Source organism: Lupinus angustifolius, unplaced genomic scaffold, assembly GCF_001865875.1.
Source record: "Lupinus angustifolius cultivar Tanjil unplaced genomic scaffold, LupAngTanjil_v1.0 Scaffold_267_5, whole genome shotgun sequence".
In the NCBI taxonomy this organism is placed as follows: domain Eukaryota; kingdom Viridiplantae; phylum Streptophyta; class Magnoliopsida; order Fabales; family Fabaceae; genus Lupinus; species Lupinus angustifolius.
The window spans coordinates 1-19,393 of NW_017727466.1; the positions used below are offsets into that span (position 1 = coordinate 1).

The 19,393-nt window shown below is 33.2% G+C and overlaps 3 protein-coding genes across 6 annotated transcripts; 2 read left to right on the forward strand and 1 right to left on the reverse strand.

Moving 5' to 3' along the window:
• The first annotated feature begins 352 nt into the window (after positions 1-352).
• On the forward strand, positions 353-6,607 carry LOC109340850 (insulin-degrading enzyme-like 1, peroxisomal). Its single transcript, XM_019578610.1, has 15 exons — positions 353-463; positions 940-1,043; positions 1,992-2,094; positions 2,250-2,345; positions 2,431-2,620; positions 2,732-2,790; positions 3,303-3,407; positions 3,784-3,985; positions 4,074-4,282; positions 5,002-5,126; positions 5,217-5,268; positions 5,503-5,589; positions 5,816-5,938; positions 6,093-6,367; positions 6,406-6,607. Exons 1-14 carry the CDS (start codon positions 371-373, stop codon positions 6,333-6,335), a joined length of 1,791 nt encoding a protein of 596 aa, XP_019434155.1. The 5' UTR covers positions 353-370; the 3' UTR covers positions 6,336-6,367; positions 6,406-6,607.
• Positions 6,608-7,387: 780 nt separating this feature from the next.
• Positions 7,388-13,212, reverse strand: LOC109340846 (exosome complex component RRP43-like). Of its 2 annotated transcripts, none has more exons than XM_019578606.1 (9): positions 13,207-13,212; positions 11,304-11,476; positions 11,157-11,206; positions 10,824-10,893; positions 10,623-10,728; positions 9,678-9,744; positions 9,467-9,542; positions 8,664-8,959; positions 7,388-7,650 (listed from the first exon to the last, which is right to left on the reverse strand). In XM_019578606.1, exons 2-9 carry the CDS (start codon positions 11,461-11,463, stop codon positions 7,570-7,572), a joined length of 906 nt encoding a protein of 301 aa, XP_019434151.1. In that variant the 5' UTR covers positions 11,464-11,476; positions 13,207-13,212; the 3' UTR covers positions 7,388-7,569. The 2 variants fall into 2 exon arrangements, with proteins under 2 accessions (XP_019434151.1, XP_019434150.1); XM_019578605.1 differs by lacking the exon at positions 13,207-13,212 and adding an exon at positions 12,326-12,431.
• A 2,743-nt stretch (positions 13,213-15,955) lies between these two features.
• LOC109340847 (DTW domain-containing protein 2) lies at positions 15,956-18,027 on the forward strand. Of its 3 annotated transcripts, none has more exons than XR_002106848.1 (3): positions 15,956-16,825; positions 17,859-17,959; positions 18,007-18,027. XR_002106848.1 is itself a non-coding variant. In XM_019578608.1 (3 exons), the coding sequence occupies exon 1, from the start codon at positions 16,002-16,004 to the stop codon at positions 16,818-16,820; it is 819 nt and encodes a 272-aa protein (XP_019434153.1). In that variant the 5' UTR covers positions 15,956-16,001; the 3' UTR covers positions 16,821-16,825; positions 16,920-16,955; positions 17,086-17,527. The 3 variants fall into 3 exon arrangements, 2 of the variants coding, with proteins under 2 accessions (XP_019434153.1, XP_019434152.1); XM_019578608.1 differs by lacking the exons at positions 17,859-17,959; positions 18,007-18,027 and adding exons at positions 16,920-16,955; positions 17,086-17,527; XM_019578607.1 differs by lacking the exons at positions 17,859-17,959; positions 18,007-18,027 and adding an exon at positions 17,086-17,527.
• Positions 18,028-19,393: the final 1,366 nt, after the last annotated feature.

Sequence of the window (19,393 nt, forward strand, 5' to 3'; positions counted from 1 at the left end):
TTTTTTTTTTTCTGTTATTGAAATCAATTTGAAGTATTTTTTTATAAATAATCAATTGAAATAATGATCTCATAGATTCTTAAGGATTCTGTTAGAAAATGCATGGCTTGTGTTAATTGGCTATAGAGTGTGTTGTGAATTTAAGTAAAAGGTGACTATGCTGGTCTATTGGGATTATGTTTGAGTGTTGAGCTGAATCTCCCTGCAATCGTCATTAATTATAATGAATTTCCTATATACTTCTCCTATGGGAACAGGCCTATAGTTAGCTTTAGGTTGAACCATAATAAATTTGTTATAGATTTTTCTTCTCTCTATTTTCTGCTTGTGCACTTGGTTTCAATAGATTCTGATACAATGTCCTGTGTTCATGAAGCTTTCAGCTGTTTGTGAGACCAAGTTCCATTATCAGGACAAAGTTCCTCCTATTAGTTATGTTGTTAATATTGCATCAAATATGCAGGTAATCCATCTTTTTCTTTTGATGAAAAAACTTCTTAATGAGGTTGTATGTTTATTAGAATATATGAAAATATTTCAGAATATCTTAAATTATATTATAGGGAACATCTATAGAATACTTAGATATAGAGATAAATATCTCATATTATAATGATTATATCTTAGAGTTTTCAGAGTATCTTAGAAGGTCTCTTAGGATTAAAATTACTTTATTTTATCTTTTATGATTTGTTTCCTTATTTAATTAGGAGTCTAGTATTAGTATAAATAGGGATTAGTATTACGTCTTTTGTATCACTTTATAATCACGTCATCATTCACAATAGTATAACACAAATTATTATTTTTAATCATTCACAATAGTATAACACAATTTATTATTTTAATCATTCATTTTTCTTTTTCCATATTTAAACTCTATAATTTCAGCAATCTTCCTGAAAATCACAGTATTTATGTTTCTAACTTATTTTACAGCAATATCCTCAAAAAGATTGGTTGACAGGGTCGTCCTTGCCTTCTAAGTTTAGCCCAAGTGTTATTCAAACGGTACTAGATCAGCTTTCTCCAAACAATGTTCGGTAAGTGTGCGGAAGTCAAAGCTTTTAATTTATTCATATATGAAGTATGGCAGTACCAAGTCTCCTAAAAGCTTAAGCTGTTTGATGGTGGTTATTGGTTACCCATCTAACATAGCATATAGGATTCTTGCTTTATTTTTATTTTTTTGCAAAGCTATGATTATTACTTTTCATGTGTGTTTGCAAATACTCTTTTCTCCATGGAAAGATTATCCTAGAATTTTATGTAATGTTTTGGAAATTACCAAACCTACTCAAATGTTGGAAAGATATATCGCTAAGCCAGTTTTTCTTTTGAGTAAATTATGTGAAAATTTAGTAGTTACTTACTTATTAATCTATTGTTTTTTTGTCATAGCCTTTTCTATTTTTTTGAGAGAGGGTGTGCCTTGGTAAGGTTACTGTCTTGTGAATTGAACGTCATGGGTTCAACTCTTGGAAATGACCTCTCTGCTTCTGTAGATAAGACTGCATATATCTATCCGTCTCATGTCCCACTAGGTGGGAGCATCGAACATTGTGCAGCTCATTTTTTATTTTTTGAGAAAAATTATGGAAGGACTTTTAAGGTTTATCCAATTACTAAAGATTGTGTTCTACGTGTGGTAAAATAAATTTATAAAAAAGGGCAGATTCAGTAGACCAATTGATGGAATTGTAAAGTATCAATTTGATTAGCTTTCTTTGTCAACATTGGCAAACATCCGGTAGGATTTCCATGGTGGCAGATCGAGCACATCATACAGGCTCCTGGTGAATATAATATAAACTTAGAGAAATTTATCATATATTTGGAGTACTTATCAAAAAGTGTCGGGCTCAAATTACACCTTTGTTGATTACTGTTTCAGTTGCTTTTTGAAAGTAGTATTTTATTTTATTTTATTGTTAGCGGGGTTGTGACTTTGTTATGATTGCAGTTAAGCTAACTTGTTCTCTGTCCTCCAGAATCTTTTGGGAGTCAAGAAACTTTGAAGGGCATACTGATCAGGTGGAGCCATGGTATGGAACTGCATATTCCATTGAAAAGGTTACTGATTCTGTGATTCAGGTCTGTGTTTCTATGAAAAGTTATGCTTGATTTTTGGACTCTGATTAATTTAAATGTTGTCTTTCTGAACTGTGAAGTTCATTATATGTAGTTATAATATGAAACTCTCATGTAATAGCGGAACTTGATAGGCCTACATGTGCTTGTATTTGCAGGGATGGGTGCTTTCTGCTCCGGATGAAAATTTGCATCTTCCAGCTCCTAACATATTTATTCCAACTGATTTGTCACTTAAAACTGTGCAAGAGAAAGTATGACATATTTTCCAATCTATTAGTATTTCTCTGTGATTTGAAGCATGGTTATGTTCATTAAATCATTAATATTTTGGAACAGGTAAAGTTTCCAGTTTTGTTAAGCAGATCTTCTTATTCAGCCTTATGGTACAAGCCAGATACTTTGTTTTCCATTCCCAAAGCTTATGTAAAGATTGATTTCCATTGCCCATATGCTGGAAACTCTCCCGAGACTGAAGTTTTGACACACATTTTCACAGAGTTGTTGATGGATTACTTAAATGAATATGGTAGGTTTCTAGCTTTATGCTGACTTTGCTCTATATACAAAGTTATTTGTCCTCTAATGAGTCTACTTAGTTGCTAAGTTGAAGAAGTACTTACTCTATCTTATTTCTCAGCTTATTATGCTCAGGTTGCTGGTTTATATTATCACATAGATCACTCAGATGGTTTCCAGGTACTGTTTCTAATGTAATTTAGTTTGCAAGATTCAGTTTCCATATAAGATCAGTAACAATTAATATGTGACTATAATCATTAATATGTGTCGTCTATTTCAAGTGCAAGAGAAAGATGATCTACCATGATTTCAAAATGTGAATGATATAAATATATTTGTGTCATGAGTTAAGTCCAAGTTTTTATGATTGACTAAGACAGCGGACAATTATTTAAAGGTTCACGAGTGGGATTCTGATTATCATAAATTGAATTGAGGAGGACAATGTTAGCATATAATTTGGAAGGACTTCAACCCCTCTCCTTTATCTTAGTTAAACCTTTAAGTAACTGGTGTTGCTTTGACTGCTTACTTCGGACAACAGTTTGTGTGGGAGTCTAAATGAAAATAAAAATGGAGGAACATGAATACATTATAATAATGCTCTCGTCACATATTTGTCTCTGTCCCGTTGTCTGTGATTGTGTTATTTCTTTATCATCATTTTAAAGTGCCATTTTATTCTTCAGGTGACTCTCCTTGGTTATAATCACAAGTTAAGGATTCTACTTGAAACTATAGTTGAAAAGATTGCAACATTCAGAGTGAAAACTGACAGGTTCTCAGTTATCAAGGTACTGTATAACTTGTCATGTGACATTTAGTTCATTCACCCTTGTCCTTTGATGATTGGCTTGATTTTTTATTTTGTATACAATGGGACATTATTGACTCTCTGGTGGTTTCTTCTCTAGTACGCCTTTGCCTTTTTTTCATCAAATATGGGAAATACTTCGCAACAACAACCAAGCCTTTACCTTTTCAACAACCATCAAATATGGGAATTACTTTCTTTTAAAAAATTAAATTTATATCATGTTAGGAAATATGCTAGCAACAGATTAGGAGCTTTCGTTGAATCTATGATATTTGCTTTATAATTTATCGATGTAATTTATTTTGTATAGATTTAGTCATATTTTTATTTTTCTTCATATGCCCTTTTATCAGGAAACGGTAACCAAGGAGTACCAGAATTTAAAGTATCAACAACCCTATCAGCAGGCTATGCACTATTGCTCATTGATATTGCAAGATCAAACCCGGCCTTGGGTGGAACATCTAGAAGTACTTCCTCTTCTTCAAGCTGAAGATCTTGCTAAATTTGTACCTGTGTTGCTCTCAAGGACCTTCTTTGAGTGCTATGTAGCAGGTTCTTAAGCATTTCTCTCTCGTTTTCATTCACAAGTTGCTATTATTTCAATTAGACATGGTACATCTAACTAAAATTTTCTGTACAGGAAACATTGAAAGTCACGAAGCAGAGTCAATGGTTAGGCACATAGAAGATGTTCTTTTTAAGTCTCCAAAACCTCTATGCCAGCCTTTATTCTCATCGCAGCATTTGACCAATCGAGTTGTTAAGCTTGAAAGTGGCATTAATTACTTCTACCCTTCAGAAGGTCTTAATTCAGATGATGAGAATTCTGCTCTTGTGCACTATATACAGGTAAATTTGCTTATTTGTAATAGTTTTATTTATTTTATTTTTTTACATTTTGCTTTCCTACTATATTGTAATTTTGGATAGGAAAAACTAGTTGCTTACATTATGCCTCTAATATGTAATTTGTTTTGGTTGTCTATGAAGTCTCAACTTGATGCTAACAAACTCCGCATAATTTTTTGGGCCTTAGGCCTTAAATAGTTAACCTATTTCCAGAACACATTATTGCTTGAATCCTTTAATTGGGTTCTCTATAATCTTGTCAGGAAAATTGAATCTGATTGAAATTTATGTTTAAACTAGATATTGTAGAACTAAGTGTGACCCTGTTTCACCCAATGGCTCTATCTAGAATCATATTGCCCCTGGACTTCTTGTCATTCTTTGTCACCAGCCTTCATCGTGTTACATTTTACATTTTTTCATTGTCCTTTTGCCATCTCAATGTGAAGTAGATCATCCCTTCAACTGAACAATTTGAGTTTCTTATGAATGGAATTATTGAAAAGTCGGGTTTTAATGAATACAATAAGGTTGTTATAGCAGCTTACGAAAAGAAATTGCTCTTGCATGGAAGTTTTGTTTGGAAGTAGAACTTCTTCTGTTTATATATCTGGATTTTTATTCCCCCGTACCTTGGGCCTGTCATTTGATCAGATAAATTGTTTATCATTCTACTATTGAATCCATTTTTGTGCCTAACCTTTCTGAGAAATCTGTAGGTTGGTCGAGATGACTTTAAGCTGAATGTTAAACTTCAGCTTTTTGCCCTTGTTGCAAAGCAACCAGCGTTTCATCAGCTTCGATCAGTTGAGCAGCTAGGGTACATTACTGCGCTCGTGCAGAGGTATGTCTAACTGTAGGGTAGGTCCATCATATCCATATTTAACATGAGAGAATTGCACTTGTTTTTAACGTCAGTTTTGTACATATGTAGGAATGATTGTGGTATAGGTGGACTACAGTTCATTATCCAATCCACAGTGAAGGTATTTGAAACTAATATAAACCATTTATATTTGGGTTTGATATTTGTTTAGGATTACTATAAAACCAAGCTTTAATCGAAAAACTAAATAATCATTATCTCCCAAGATAATGAATACATCATTTCCTTATGAAATTTTGCTTCTTTTTCTTGGGAATCATAAACATATGACCACAAGAAACTTGTAAATTTTTATCTTGCTCCTTAATTCTAGTACTCTGCTTGCTTCTTTTAGGGTCCTGGAGACATCGGGCAAAGAGTTGAGGCATTTCTCAAGGTGTTCGAGACCAAACTTCGTGAGATGACAAATGATGAATTCAAGGTTCTCTAACTAGTTCTGCTGACATTTTAGTTAGTAGTGTTCCAAAATCTTCATTTCCTAACAGCTTTCAGGAGAGTTAGTCTTTGACAAATCTGAAAAAAGCTCCAAGTTGAATAGTCTGCATCTTATAATTGAACCATTGAACATTATCAGTATAATTTGTGCTTCTAATTGTGTTTTAATACCAGTTATACACCTGACTTGGTAAACGCATGCTTTTATGCAGAGTAATGTAAATGCATTGATTGATATGAAACTAGAGAAACACAAAAACTTGAGGGAAGAATCGTCATTTTTCTGGCGTGAGATTGACAATGGAACTCTGAGATTTGATAGGAAAGACTTTGAGGTATGGCTTGAAACTTTTAACCTATATACTATCCCATTGTTCTTTATTCAATTGTATTGCTATTTCTGTTTCTATATAGATGATGTTATACAATTTTAGCTATAGTATTAGGCCTGAGCTGAATTAGTGATTCTATTATGCAACTTTGAAACAGGTTGAAGCATTAAGGCAACTTTCTCATCAAGAATTGATCGATTTCTTCGATGAATATGTGAAAGTTGGTGCACCTCAAAAGAGAACTTTAAGTGTGGGAGTTTATGGGAAGCTGCATTCTTCTGAATACAAAGCAGAAGCTTCACAGCCACACCTAACAGAAATAGATAACATTTTCAGTTTTAGAAGATCACAGTCTCTTTATCCTTCATTTAAAGGACTTTCTGGGCATGTCAAATTGTAACCAGCAAGTGCTTCATGTTTATGAAACTTATATACACACACATATATATATACATATATATATATGTATCTATATATATTCCAATCAAAGAAAACCCATGATATTGAAGATCTCTTATAGTTTGGACAGCCATTTCCCCCACCAGTTCTCTGAAATGTTAAGCACTTGGATCTAATGATATGAATTCCTTTTGTGGTTTCTTATTATGTTGCATAATATTATTTTGTAATTTCTTATAATTTTATATCATATGAAACTACACTATCCCTTTACTTTTGTGGAAAGTTTAGGAAACTGTTGAAAGCATTATATTTAGAATTTTCTCAAATGTATACACTAATGGAATAAAAGTGTGGTTGTTATTGTATATTAACACAAGCATGTTTTCAGAAAATAAATTTATTTCAAATTGAGAATAATAAATATTTCAATGCTTTTATTCTGGAACACATTAAAAATATCCTCCAATTTAGGAAATGTACAATAATATAATATTTTTATCAGGTATTTAATAAAAGAGTATTATTTATGTACTGTAAGTATAAAATTTTATATACAGTTAATATATTATATACTATTCATTTGTATTCATTTTTTCAAGAGTCAATGATGATTAAAAATGAATGGTGAATAATAAACTATTAGTATATAAAACTTACGTTGTTAGTATATATATTTTTCCTTTTAATAAAATATACATTTATTTTTATTCTAGAGCTTGTGTAATGTAAAGTAATCAAGACAACAAGGTCACCTCCAATTGGTATATAATAATGTGTAGTTTGAAGTATGCAGAATGAAATAACATATCAACATGGTCATCTATGTTATTATTACTATATAGTAACAGTAATGTGATGTAGTGCCAAATGAGTGGAGTGATTAACATTTTCTAACCATAATTTGGATAGAAAGAGACAAGGAGAAATTTAAAACAGAATTTGATTTTCTTCAATTTTTATATGGTACTAGGAAGTTAGAGTAAAGAAAATTAAGATAATTTCTACCTAATAAAACTCAGATGAAACAATTTTTTTGCTTTAAAAACATTATACCAGAAAAGTATGAACCAAAATATATGAAATCAAAGCCCAAGCTCAAACAAACTATGTCTCATAACAGTATAAAACTCATGAAAAGAAATAAAGAAATGCTGCAGTAGCTAGGATTCAGAATTTACAAATATAAATTTAAATAACCATCAACCCAATGGAGAAGTTAATTTCTAATGCTACTAAACCTCCATAGCAGAATTTTGTTCCTCTAAGATGGTCTTTAGTTCCTTTACTCTTTGCCTTGTCAATGCCACACAATCCTGAAACCAAAACATTCATTTAACTTTTATATTATATAATTTCATTCATCATATATGTATCATCATTGACAAGAATAATTTCTTTTTCCTAATTGAAGTATCAACTTACTTTGTCATTATTTCAGTCTTCAAAGTTAAAACTCAAATAAACATTTATAATGACTTTGGATTAAAGGACCATTTTAGCTAAAGATTAGATCAAACAACCCTGTTATGCATTATATATTGGAACATGATTTTAGATAAAATAGCTGAGGCTCAATCACAGCCAAAAGCAAGCCTAAGCCTAATATGTTTATATCATATCATAGAGATTCGACAAAGTTTTACAATGGTTGTCGACTGCCTAAAATAGCCTTAACCTTTTATCCGGGCTTAGGACCGGCTATATATAGCATCAAGTGTACTTTGGCAGATTTCCGGAAATTGGTTGTGGCACCTGAAAGGTTCAGAGGCTTCAGACCTCTTGTACTCATTTTAAATTAGAAGCTGACAAACACTTCAATGGTATTTACCATATGTTAAGGAAATTTTGGTCACTAATGCAATTGCAGTTTGACCCAAAATAAGGTACTCTTAATGTTAATGCTACAACAGTTATATGGTTCACTTTATTAGGGATGACACTAATAGCTTGTGGTTGATACCAACCAATTCAACTAGGTGTATATTTGAATTAGCCTATGCATTCAAAATAGCTTAAAATAGCTAGAAGGTGAGTTTGGCACAACAGTGAGATTGTTGCTTAGTGATCATAAGGTCAAGAGTTCAAATCCTGGAAACAATTTCTCCGCATGTGGGGGTAAAGCTACATACATCTACCATCCCCAGACCCCACTAAGTACGAGCCTCGTGCACTGGACCGCCCTTTTATTTAAAATAGCTTAAAATCAAAAGGTCCACGAGAGATTTTTAAAAAAACACGCGATTATTTAGAATTATCGTTTCAAATATTACATAAATGAGGTGTTCATTAGTCTCATTGCAACATGCAAATTACAAAGTAAACTAACCTGGATAGCAGATGTGTAAGCAAGAACTGGCCCACCAGGCTTGTAGAGAGATATGAGTTTACTAGAAGAATCCAAAACTATAGTCACAAGGGTTTCCATAATGGATTCTTCTTCAGAAGTAGGATCTGCCAATATGTAATTCTTGTGCAGTATGCATGTTAATGAGAATGGAATGCTTTTCAATGTAAGTTTCCTCTTCTCCTTATTAACTTGCTCCTGTGCCTGCTTTTGTCCATCTTCCTCCGACATAAGTACTATTTTGCCGTCATCATTCATTGCAACGGCGGGAATTTGCACTGCCAAAAGTCGAAATTTTTATAAGACAAAACTAATGCCGCAGCAATATTTAAAAGCCATCCAAAGTTTTCAGATCACCGGATGATCCCACTCCATAAAAATGGCCTTGATCCAATCATTATTTTATTCGGCTTGATAATTCATTAAAACAATGACTAAAGATGTAGAGTAAAATTCTTGGGTTCAATACTCGATGTCACACCGAGTTGTTTCAAATTCAAAAAAGTAGACGGAAAGCAGTTGTTGCATTTTACAACAATATAAAGCACACTTTATACTCCTACAAAACAAGTTCATGTCCCGTGTTAAGGGTAAGAAAGTGACATTAGGAGGTAGTAACTGACTCACCTCATATTCTCATGAGATCTACTGCGATGCATTTGTCAAGAATGGAATGCACTTCTTTGCATATTACATAAAGAAACAACAAATAAACCGGAAAAGAATAATCTATCCTCTGAATGGTTCACCATGTGACTGAACGACACTGAAGATGCACTACTTACAATGAGATAAGGCAGCGACTGCAGAAAGTAAAGCAGCATCAAAGAGAGCACCATCAGCGTCCAAACAATAGACATCCTGCAAGATAAAGATAATGATAACTACACGGTCAATGCAAACAAAGATAGGGCATCTCACATCGAAGTTTGAATTCTATGTATATTCTATATGGTATTGTGAAATAAGATAAATGCAGTCCATATAAAAGCTTACCAAGTAAGCCAGCCATGCAGCTTTTCCATTGACCAAAGACAATTCTTTCAAATTAACCAGTCCAGAACTGCAAAAAAATAAAAGTAAAAGAATTTTATAGGTTAGTTTCAACAGGAATCCAATTTGATAGATCAAAAGATCAAACCAGGTTATTGATCATCATGATGGTTACTGCAGACCCTTAAATCTTCATGATTTAAACACAAGTCCATGAAGAGTAAGTGGAAAGAAGTAAAGCACCATAAACAACAACAACAACCACACCTTGATCCTACTAGGTGGAGTCGGCTACAAGAAGTCATGAACCAATTGATGACATAATGCTTTCTCATAAATCATGTCCATAGAAACTGGGCTAACCTCCAGTCTCTTCTAAACATGTCTAAACCATCTAAGGCGATACTCTACCATTTTTTCTACAAAAGGAGCTACCCTAACTTTCTTTCTAATGCATTTACTCTTAATCCTAACATGATTACTATCAATTGAGAAATGAAATAGATGTTTGGTCTACTAACCACTTAAAACAGCAGTTTTTCGGCTAAAAGTTCATATACTCAAGTGGTTATAGCATATTTACTATCAACAATTTTGTATGTTTCACAGAAATAATATATATGTGTGTGTATTATCAATAGACATACAAGCAGGCATGGTCGCTTATGCATATCCACTAATCCACAACAGACACGAAACATTAGCATCAGTACAAATGGACACACAAGGGAAATATGGATGAATACTAACAACCTTTTTAAATATATATGAATAGTAAGAGCAGGAAATTAACACCATTCCCCCCTTTGTTTCCGTCTTTTACTTCTGCTTCTTTTTTTCTTATTTTTTGGTTAAGAAAAGTTGGCGAAATAACTTTGATACAGTTGGATTCTTGCAGCATCTAGTATAATTGGAAGTAAAGAAGTAACAAGAAAGATCAAAACCTGCCTTGAAATAGTGTCAGACAACTGCTTTGAAACAACTGGTGCAGCTTCGGCAGGCCTTCCTGGCCTAACAATTGGCGAACAAATTGGAGGCATGTGAAAATCAATAGCTGAAATAACAAAGATTAGCATGTCAAAATCTCCTAGCATATGAATACAGGAAAAAGTAACTAATATACAAGATGCACAACAGGTGATAGCCAACCTATACAGCCCTCATCGGGGGATTCCAAGGATGGAGTCATAACTTCCATTTTAATAGCCGTCAGCATAGTCTGATCAAGGAACAAATAATGAAATCACTAAAAAAAGCGGCTCAGTTTACAAGGCTCTTACTTAGTGGACTTTGGGGAGGGTAGGTGTAGTAGCCTTACCCCACAAGCAGAGAGACTGTTTCCAGGATTTTGAACCTGTGACCTCATGGTCACTAAGCAACAACTTTATGTTGCGCCAAGCTCACCCTCTAATGAAATCACTAACCATTACAAACAAAATCAAGAGACATTGCACAGAAATAAACACAAGAAGTGTAACTAACAGTTGATCCAATCTTTACAAGGGCTGACCCATTAGCAGAAGCAACGGCACCTGATCAAAAGGGTTAACCACCTCAGTTATGCTCCAACTGTAATAACACAAATAGAGACGAAGATTTTGCAAAATAGGAAGAAAAAAAACAACTAACCAAGAAATACACTTGTATCTCTAGCTTTGCTAAGTGATCTACCATCGGGCCGTATAGATTCAGCAAGATGACGTTCAAAAAATCGAAGTGGAAAAAGGCGTCTAAAGGCGTCAACCTCCATTTCTGATGACAAGTCCTCAGAAGCATTTGGAGGCCCCATTCTCTTTTGTATTCTATCAACAAAATGAAAACCAAATGCCAAGAAAAAACCATTAAAACTTTCCAGAAAAATTGAAACAGCATTTAGTTAAGTACTTAGAAAATCAATTTAACTAAAAAAAAATTAGCATTTTGTCATAAGTTTTCTCAATAAATTAGTTAAGAATAATTAATGTAACATTTCAGCCCTGATATGCGACCCCGGGCCCATGAATACGATGAGTTTGCTACCATCTAAGCTTAAATAACCCTGCAGTATTTATTCCCCCGAAAGGAGACTCCGGCCACTCAAACTCATGATCTCAGGAACAAATAGTCATTGTTCCAATGAGTCGCTATCACTAAGCCATATGGAATCTTTAGTTTTAGGAGATGAAAACCCAATCTAACACTATGGTGCTCCTAATCAGTCTCAAATTCAAACCAGTTTACCAACTAGTAATGTGAGGCCTCACTGGATAATCAGGTATTGTACCGACCAAATGTTCGATTCCTTAGAGTCACACTTGTTGGAAGGAAAAGTCACGCAAACCGGAAGAGGTTAATTCCTTACCCATAAATGAGGAATACACTTAGTTATACAAAAAATCAAAACTTTTTTTTATCTAATTCAACTAAGTGAAGAAGACAGAGAAAGAAACAATGTACTAACAACTAGAGTTCAAAATTACATGGCAATAAAAAAAAATCACATTTTGAATAGCTACTTCACATGGTAACAACAATTCCTATATATATATATATATATATATATATATAAAAGGGTAGTTGAAGAAAGATTAAGAAATGTTCATTATGCATAAGAATAACCCAAATTGTATGAAGAAGAAAGGTAGTGAGTTAAACAGAGAACAGAGACTCACATAGCAGAGAGGCAACAACGTAGGTGACAGGTTCAGTGTGATGAGAACAACATTAGGGTGCACACTTTTTCTCAATAATAATAACTTCATCAATTAATTCTTTTTTTTTATTCAATTTAATAATTTTAAGAGTAATTAATCCTCAATTTGTTTTTGCTAAAATTGGAAATATAAAATGTTCACCAAAAATTATTTTTTAGCATTATTATAACTAGTTTTTTTTTTACTAACAATGTGTTAATTTAGTGGTGTAAGAGGTCAATAGTTTGATTCTTATAGTGATATTTGTTGGGAAGGGCAACAGCACAACCCGAAAGAGAATAGTAGAATAGTTCATTATCCAAGAAGGTGATAAGACACTCTTGATAGTACAAAAAACTTGTTTTTATGATATTTTAGTTTCTACCAAAAATTATTTTGACTCATATTCATGATTTTTTAATACTAATTTAATTGTTTACTTGTCTAATTTACAAAATGGTATAGGAAAAAAATATGTGTTCATAATATTATTTTATTGAAGAATAAATTACACAATGAGTTGTCACGCCAAGTATTTTAGTTGGGTATCAACTTATATGAACTCGTGAAATTGATATGTGATAATCAATTGAATTTATATTTCTCCCCCAATTCCCTTTTTCTTTTTTTGGTACAGAGGAAAGAAAAAACAGCCAAAACTCCAACAAAGAATGAAGATCAAAAGTCAAGATTTGGTTAGCCAAAACTCCGCTAACATGTTTCCCTCCATGAATATATGCTTAATTTGGATGTCTCAGTTTCTCGCAAGCAAAACATGGATCCTGGGACAATGACAAAGATGCAATGCATACAAAGGATCAGCTTCTCCCCAATGATGTTAACTGCCTCAAGGCAATCACTCTCCAAGATGACTTTCTTGTGACCAATGTTCCATGCTAACTTGAAACCATATTTCATAGCCAACAGCTTCGACTGAATGTAGATCCAGTACTGAATTTTCTAGAAAAAAACAACCAGTCAAAGACCACCATCATTTCGGGTGACTCCTCCGCCACCTATAGCTTTATCTCTCAAATCACAAGTACCATCTACATTCATCTTCACCCTACCCTCGCCTAGTAGATGAAGTATCAATGTTAAGATTATCGATAGTACCCTAATCACTAAATTCTTGATGAACATTCCTCAAAACATAGCCAATATCACAATGACTATCTCCGAGAATCACATTATTCCTCTTTCTTGAGATAATATATTGAAGTTAGTTGTCATTTTGTCTTTCCATTATAGAGAATATCAAATTTAACATTATCAAGTCTTCTCGTGTTATCTTTAAGGATCAAGTTGTTGATACCTTCCCTAAACCTTTGTGGCGTCCTAGTATAGTATTTAGGGGTGAACATAGGTTAGGTTGAGCTGATTAAGATATGTCCCTTAACTAACCCAAAATGTTGGCGAATTATTTTTTTGAACTTGAACTCGTCCCTAGACCCAATTAAATGTAATACATACCCTTTTAGATAAGTTCTTATAATACTACTTGTTATTGTGAATGTGTAATTTAGTATATGAAGATGGTTTATATATATTGTTAATCATGTATATATGATGACAATATTGTAATCAATGATACTTTTGACCAAATAAATACCATTACTTTGTATATAATTAAATAGACAAATATATAAACATGATGAGTGTATAACCATAATAGGATGTGACACTTTTATCATTTAAATATAATCATATGACACCTACAATACAAGTGTATTTGTGACTAGTCTTACTAGTAAGTTTCATGTTAGCAAATATGACATACAGAAAATACTACACTTTTATCAAAACATTTAGCCTAATATGATATGTGATGATTCGATGAGGCATTAGAATATGCAATATGACAAAATAATAATATATAAATATTAAAAAAACTAAAGTTTTAAATAGGCATTTCATATAAATTATTTAAGATATAATAAGATAGAGTTTGTTAACATGAGTCCTCCCTTTTTATGAAGGAACATGTTAGTATTGCGTACCAAAACTATTGAACAAAAATTACATTTACTATTTTATTCAATTGTGCTTAAGCCATAAGAGTATTTTAATAATTTCAATTAATTTTCACTTCTCTCATGCACAAACCCTTTCAATCAAACTTTATTGTTTTTTTTAACACAATGGCAGACCAAGGAGGCACCTTCTCTACATTTTTCTTTGATTGTGTTCGAGAAGAATGAAGTTGGATTGAAAGGGTTTGGAAGTGAAAGGAGCGAAAATTAATTGAAATTGTTAAAATATTCTTGTGGCTTAAGCACAATTCAATAAAATAGTAAGAGTAATTTTTGTCTAATAGTTTTGGTATACAATGCTAACATGTTTCTTACTATAAAATGGATGATGTATGTTAGCAAACCCCTGATAAAATATATTATATTGTAGTTAAGGCTTAACTAATATGTTGGTAATTTTTTTATTATCTTTTAAGCAATTTGAAAATCTACACAAGAAATAAAAAAAAAGTAAATTTGTGGTGAATGCGATAATTATTAGGAAGAGATAACCATTGAAAAAGAATGTAGAAGAGTAATTATTCATTTTGGTCATTCATGTTTTTCGATCTTATCAAGTTAGTTCCTAATAATTTTACATTACCAATTTAGTTGCCAACAATTTCAACATGAACTTACTATGTAGGTCTATACTCATCTATACTCATCATTTAATGTTAACAACTTTGTCTATGTAGGTCATTAACTACTAACTTGATAAGACATCTTCCATCCATGTGACATGTGACCCTCGGTCCATAAATTTACTGAGTGTCCCACGTATTAAGTTTAAATACTATATGTAATATTTTATTTCTCTCTAAAGGGCATCCCATGACTCAAACTCATGACCTCAAAAACTTATAGTCATTTATTTTATGAAGTCGCTACCACTAAGCCAGTAGAAGTGGTAACGACTCACAAAACCTTAATGAAATGTGAGATGGAGATATCTTTTAAGGTTATGCTCCATAGTTATGAGAAAAGTAGAAGGAAAGAGATCAAAAGACAAGAAGAGGCAGAAAGGAAGACAAATTAAGTTAAACTTCTTCTTTGTTTGATAATCCAAATTTTAGATAGAAGGAGAATGAATAATCAAAAGTATAAGAATATTATGTTACACTTTATTTGAAAAATCTAATTAACAATGAGAAATTGACAAAAATATAAAATTTTAGTAAATGTGTTTAAGTATTATGGCATACTTGTCTCTAAAAAAACTCAAATCGGAGGACCTGAAGGGTTTCATGTGGCTTTAGAAAACCTCCAAAACTTTTATTCTCTTTCACCCAACTTCCAACGTGGGAAATAGTTTCCAAATTCATCACTCCCCTTTTCTCTCTCTTCAATACAAGACTCATAAACATAGCTTAAATAATAAATTAATAAAAATTTAATCTTTTATTATTTATTGTAATCAAATTCTATTTTAATATTTTATTTTGGTCCTTTACTTATTTAAAAAAGATCTAATTGTGTCCTTTTGTCATAACTCATAACAATGAAATTATAACTGTTTCAAAAATTAAAATAAAAACCAAAATAATCACATAAAAATTTATAAAGTAGAACTGCTTAAAAGAAAAGACCAAAATATTATTTAATCCTAAATCTAATAATAATGAAGGTTTAGTTTGTTTGCAATGCAGTGCATAGATACCGAACCAAAACCAGAATACGACGCCACCGTTCACCTCCCTCTCTCAACAGCCACCGCGCCGGAACCTCACCGCCGCTCCATTTGTTCGAACTGCCACCGTCCCAATCCAGTGTGTCTTTGCCACGTCATTCCCGTCGAACCCATCGAAACCAAAACCAAAGTCCTTATCCTCCACCACCCTCATGAGACTCACCACAAGCTCTCCACTACTCCCATCCTCACCAAAACCCTCCTCCACGCCTCCGCCGTCACCGGCCGCCGCCTCCGCCGTGGTGACATCAACTCCTTCATTGACCGCCACTCACCAAAACCCGCTGTTATGTACCTCTTTCCGCCTTCCCCGTCCTCGCCAGCGGTGAACATCTCCGACGTGAATATACCGGAGCTGACCGGAAACGGCGAGAGGGAGGTGGTACTCATCGCGTTCGATGGGACGTGGAAGCACGCGCGGGAGATGGTGAAGGCGAGTGAGGAAATTCTGTCGGATTTTGCAATTAGGGTTTGTTTGGGGGTTGTTGATGAGAATGTGAGTGGTGGAAACATTTATGATTCTGAATTGATTTTGAGGAAGGAACCGTTTTCTGGATGTGTGAGTACTATGGAAGCTGTGGCGAGAGCTTTGAGTGTTTTAGAGCCAAATGGGATTGAGATAGAAACCAAATTGATTTCAATTTTAAGGGAGATGGTTAGGTTACAGGCTGGGTTTTTGAAGCCGGCGAAGCCGAGGCCGAAATTGTTGAAGAAAGTTAAGGAAAAGGAGAAGAAGAAGATGGAAATGGATGATAGTTCTTTGAATGCTTGAAAAAGGTTTGTTTTTTTGGAATTCAATTGGTGCATTTGGTTTTTTTGTGATGAGCAAATTCTTGTTCCTTTTAATTGATTATAGTTGCCAATGATTCAGCTAGATATAAGGTAGAGTTTGGAACACAGTTACATGGTACGTGGTACCGATTCTGTTGCGCATTAACCGATTTTACACAATTCATCAGTTTTTATATTAATATTACAATACTTCCTTTATGACGAATTTGGTAGGCGGAATTCAGTATGTGGTATGTAGTACGTAGGTTAAACGAGGGAACCACGTGACTATGGTGTACAACACTTCTTTTTAATTGATTCTAGTTGCCAATGACTCGGCTAAATATAAGGTAGAGTTTGAAACACATAGTTACACCGATTCTGGTACATGTTAATCTGTTCTATGCAGTTCATCAGTTTTTACATTAATATCGCAAGATTTCGTTTATGACGAATTTGGTACGTGGTATGCAGAATTCAGTATGTGGTATGTAGTTAAACGAGAGAACCATATGGCTATCTATGATTTGAAATGCAGAATGTGTAAAAGAATGTAGAATAGAATTATAGAAAGCAGGATGACATTAAAAGATTAGTTCTGTTTTTTTCTCTTTGATTCCACCACTTCTAGTGGAATCAAAATGTGTATCATGTAATGTCTGTTCTATTTATGCAATGAATCAAACTGACATGGATCCCATGTGTCAAGTTTTGTCTCTTCTAACATATCAATCAAACACTAGCTATTGTTTTGCCTTTGCTTGTCTATGTACATTGATGCTTAGATAAAGATGTATTTTATTTGTGATGGTTGATGGAGTTCAGTAACTTTCATTGCATAGAAAAAATTATTGATCCCTATGACTGTAAGTGTTGCTCTTGAATTTACACAATTTAGGGATACTTTGAAAATATGTCACAAGGGTTCCAACTTCCAAGGAATGGAAACTGGAACCAGGAATCCAGTACTGTTTGTCTAAGATGTGGTTGGGTGTTGTTAGCATGGGAAAAAGCATAACATGGAAAATTATGTATATAGGATTGGGACCTGTTTGTGTTTGGTAAATAAGCTTATTACCATTGATGCTGCTTCACTAGGATGCCAATGATTCTACTAAGTGTGATATCTTTATTATGCCAGTGCCTGTTGTTCCTCTTTGTTGGTGCTTGGTAAAGATGTATCCTAGATGTCAAAAGCTTCTTTTCTATGAGGGGCTGGGTGGATTTAGACAAGGGGTGGAAACGAGTTGACTCAGGCTTGGCTCAGTTACTCAATAAGGATTAGCTTGAGTCGAGTTTCAAGTTGAGTTCGATGTGAGCTAACTTTTTAGCATATGTTGGACTCGTTTAAAGTTCACGAACTTTGAAATGAGTCAACGAGCTCAAACTTATGAAGTTCTTCAGCTCGAATGATGATTACTGATATATGACAAAAACAACTTTCTAATTAATTTTTATGTATTGCTAGTAGGTTTTATTTCTCAACAAACAATTACCCTTTTAATATCCTAATCATGAATAGTGGTTAGCAACTTAGCATGATCTATCTCTATAGTCCTAAAATAGTGCCCAACCATGGCAATGGCACCCTTGATTTATGGGGCACATGTATTTATGCTAACCCACTCATACTCCATATAAAAATTAAAATATTAACAAACTCCATGTACCATAAGGTAGCCTTTCATACAATTATTTATGTACAATACTTAGTATTCATGTTTGTCACCTAAGCACGATGAGAGAGACATGTTGCATGTAGATATGGAAGTTTTTTTGATGAGATGTTAGTTGCTAAAAGTTTATTTCTGCTAGTTAATTGAAGTATTATTTTGTTTTGGAAGATGGTTACTCATAAGATGAAAGTATAAGCAAAATCTTGGATTTCTAGCTAACTTTGCATTTTTTATTGCATTGTTTTCCTTTCTTATCGGCCTATAAGTAAGAAATTATTCTCTTTTAGTATGTGGTTGTCCTTCCCAACAAGTGTTGTTTATAGAAATCGAACTTTTGACCTTTGGTCAAGTACAATGTTTGTGGATTTAATAAGAATTTATACTACTAGACCAATTTTTCGCAATTTCTTGTTGATACATTATTTTCAATTGCTTTTACAATGATATGAAGATCCAGGATAAAATTGTAGATATATAAATAAAAGAATGAATTACACTGACACCATGTGTTTTAGTGAAATTACACAAATTACCTAGACTTTTTTAAAACCTACACAAACCACCCCTATTTATACATATATATCACATTAACTACCCTTGTAAGAGATATAAGTGTAATTTCTTAAACAAAAATAGTGGCAGGTGTAATTAAGTCAAACAAAATATGTTATATTGTGGAGACAAGTCCAAAAAGTATAAACTTGATGTATATTCATTATTTTTTATTCGTTACAAACTACATCAATAAGTATAAGGAGGTGTTTAAATTACTCATGTTATATTGTAACTAACCAAAATAAAGAATAAACATAGACTTTTATACTATTTGAACTTGTCTTCACAATATATTGTATTTTGTTTGACTTAATTACACTCGTCACCATTTTTTATTTAAGAA

Coding starts and splice junctions, on each gene's coding strand:
- LOC109340850 (XM_019578610.1), top strand. CDS start 371: ATGAAGCTTTCAGCTGTTTGTGAGACCAAGTTCCATTATCAGGACAAA. Junction 2,346..2,430: donor TTAAAACTGTGCAAGAGAAA/GTATGACATATT, acceptor ATTTTGGAACAG/GTAAAGTTTCCAGTTTTGTT. Junction 5,269..5,502: donor TTATCCAATCCACAGTGAAG/GTATTTGAAACT, acceptor TGCTTCTTTTAG/GGTCCTGGAGACATCGGGCA.
- LOC109340846 (XM_019578606.1), bottom strand. CDS start 11,463: ATGGGGCCTCCAAATGCTTCTGAGGACTTGTCATCAGAAATGGAGGTT. Junction 10,729..10,823: donor CCCCGATGAGGGCTGTATAG/GTTGGCTATCAC, acceptor TTGTTATTTCAG/CTATTGATTTTCACATGCCT. Junction 8,960..9,466: donor AGTCGCTGCCTTATCTCATT/GTAAGTAGTGCA, acceptor GACTTTTGGCAG/TGCAAATTCCCGCCGTTGCA.
- LOC109340847 (XM_019578608.1), top strand. CDS start 16,002: ATGCAGTGCATAGATACCGAACCAAAACCAGAATACGACGCCACCGTT.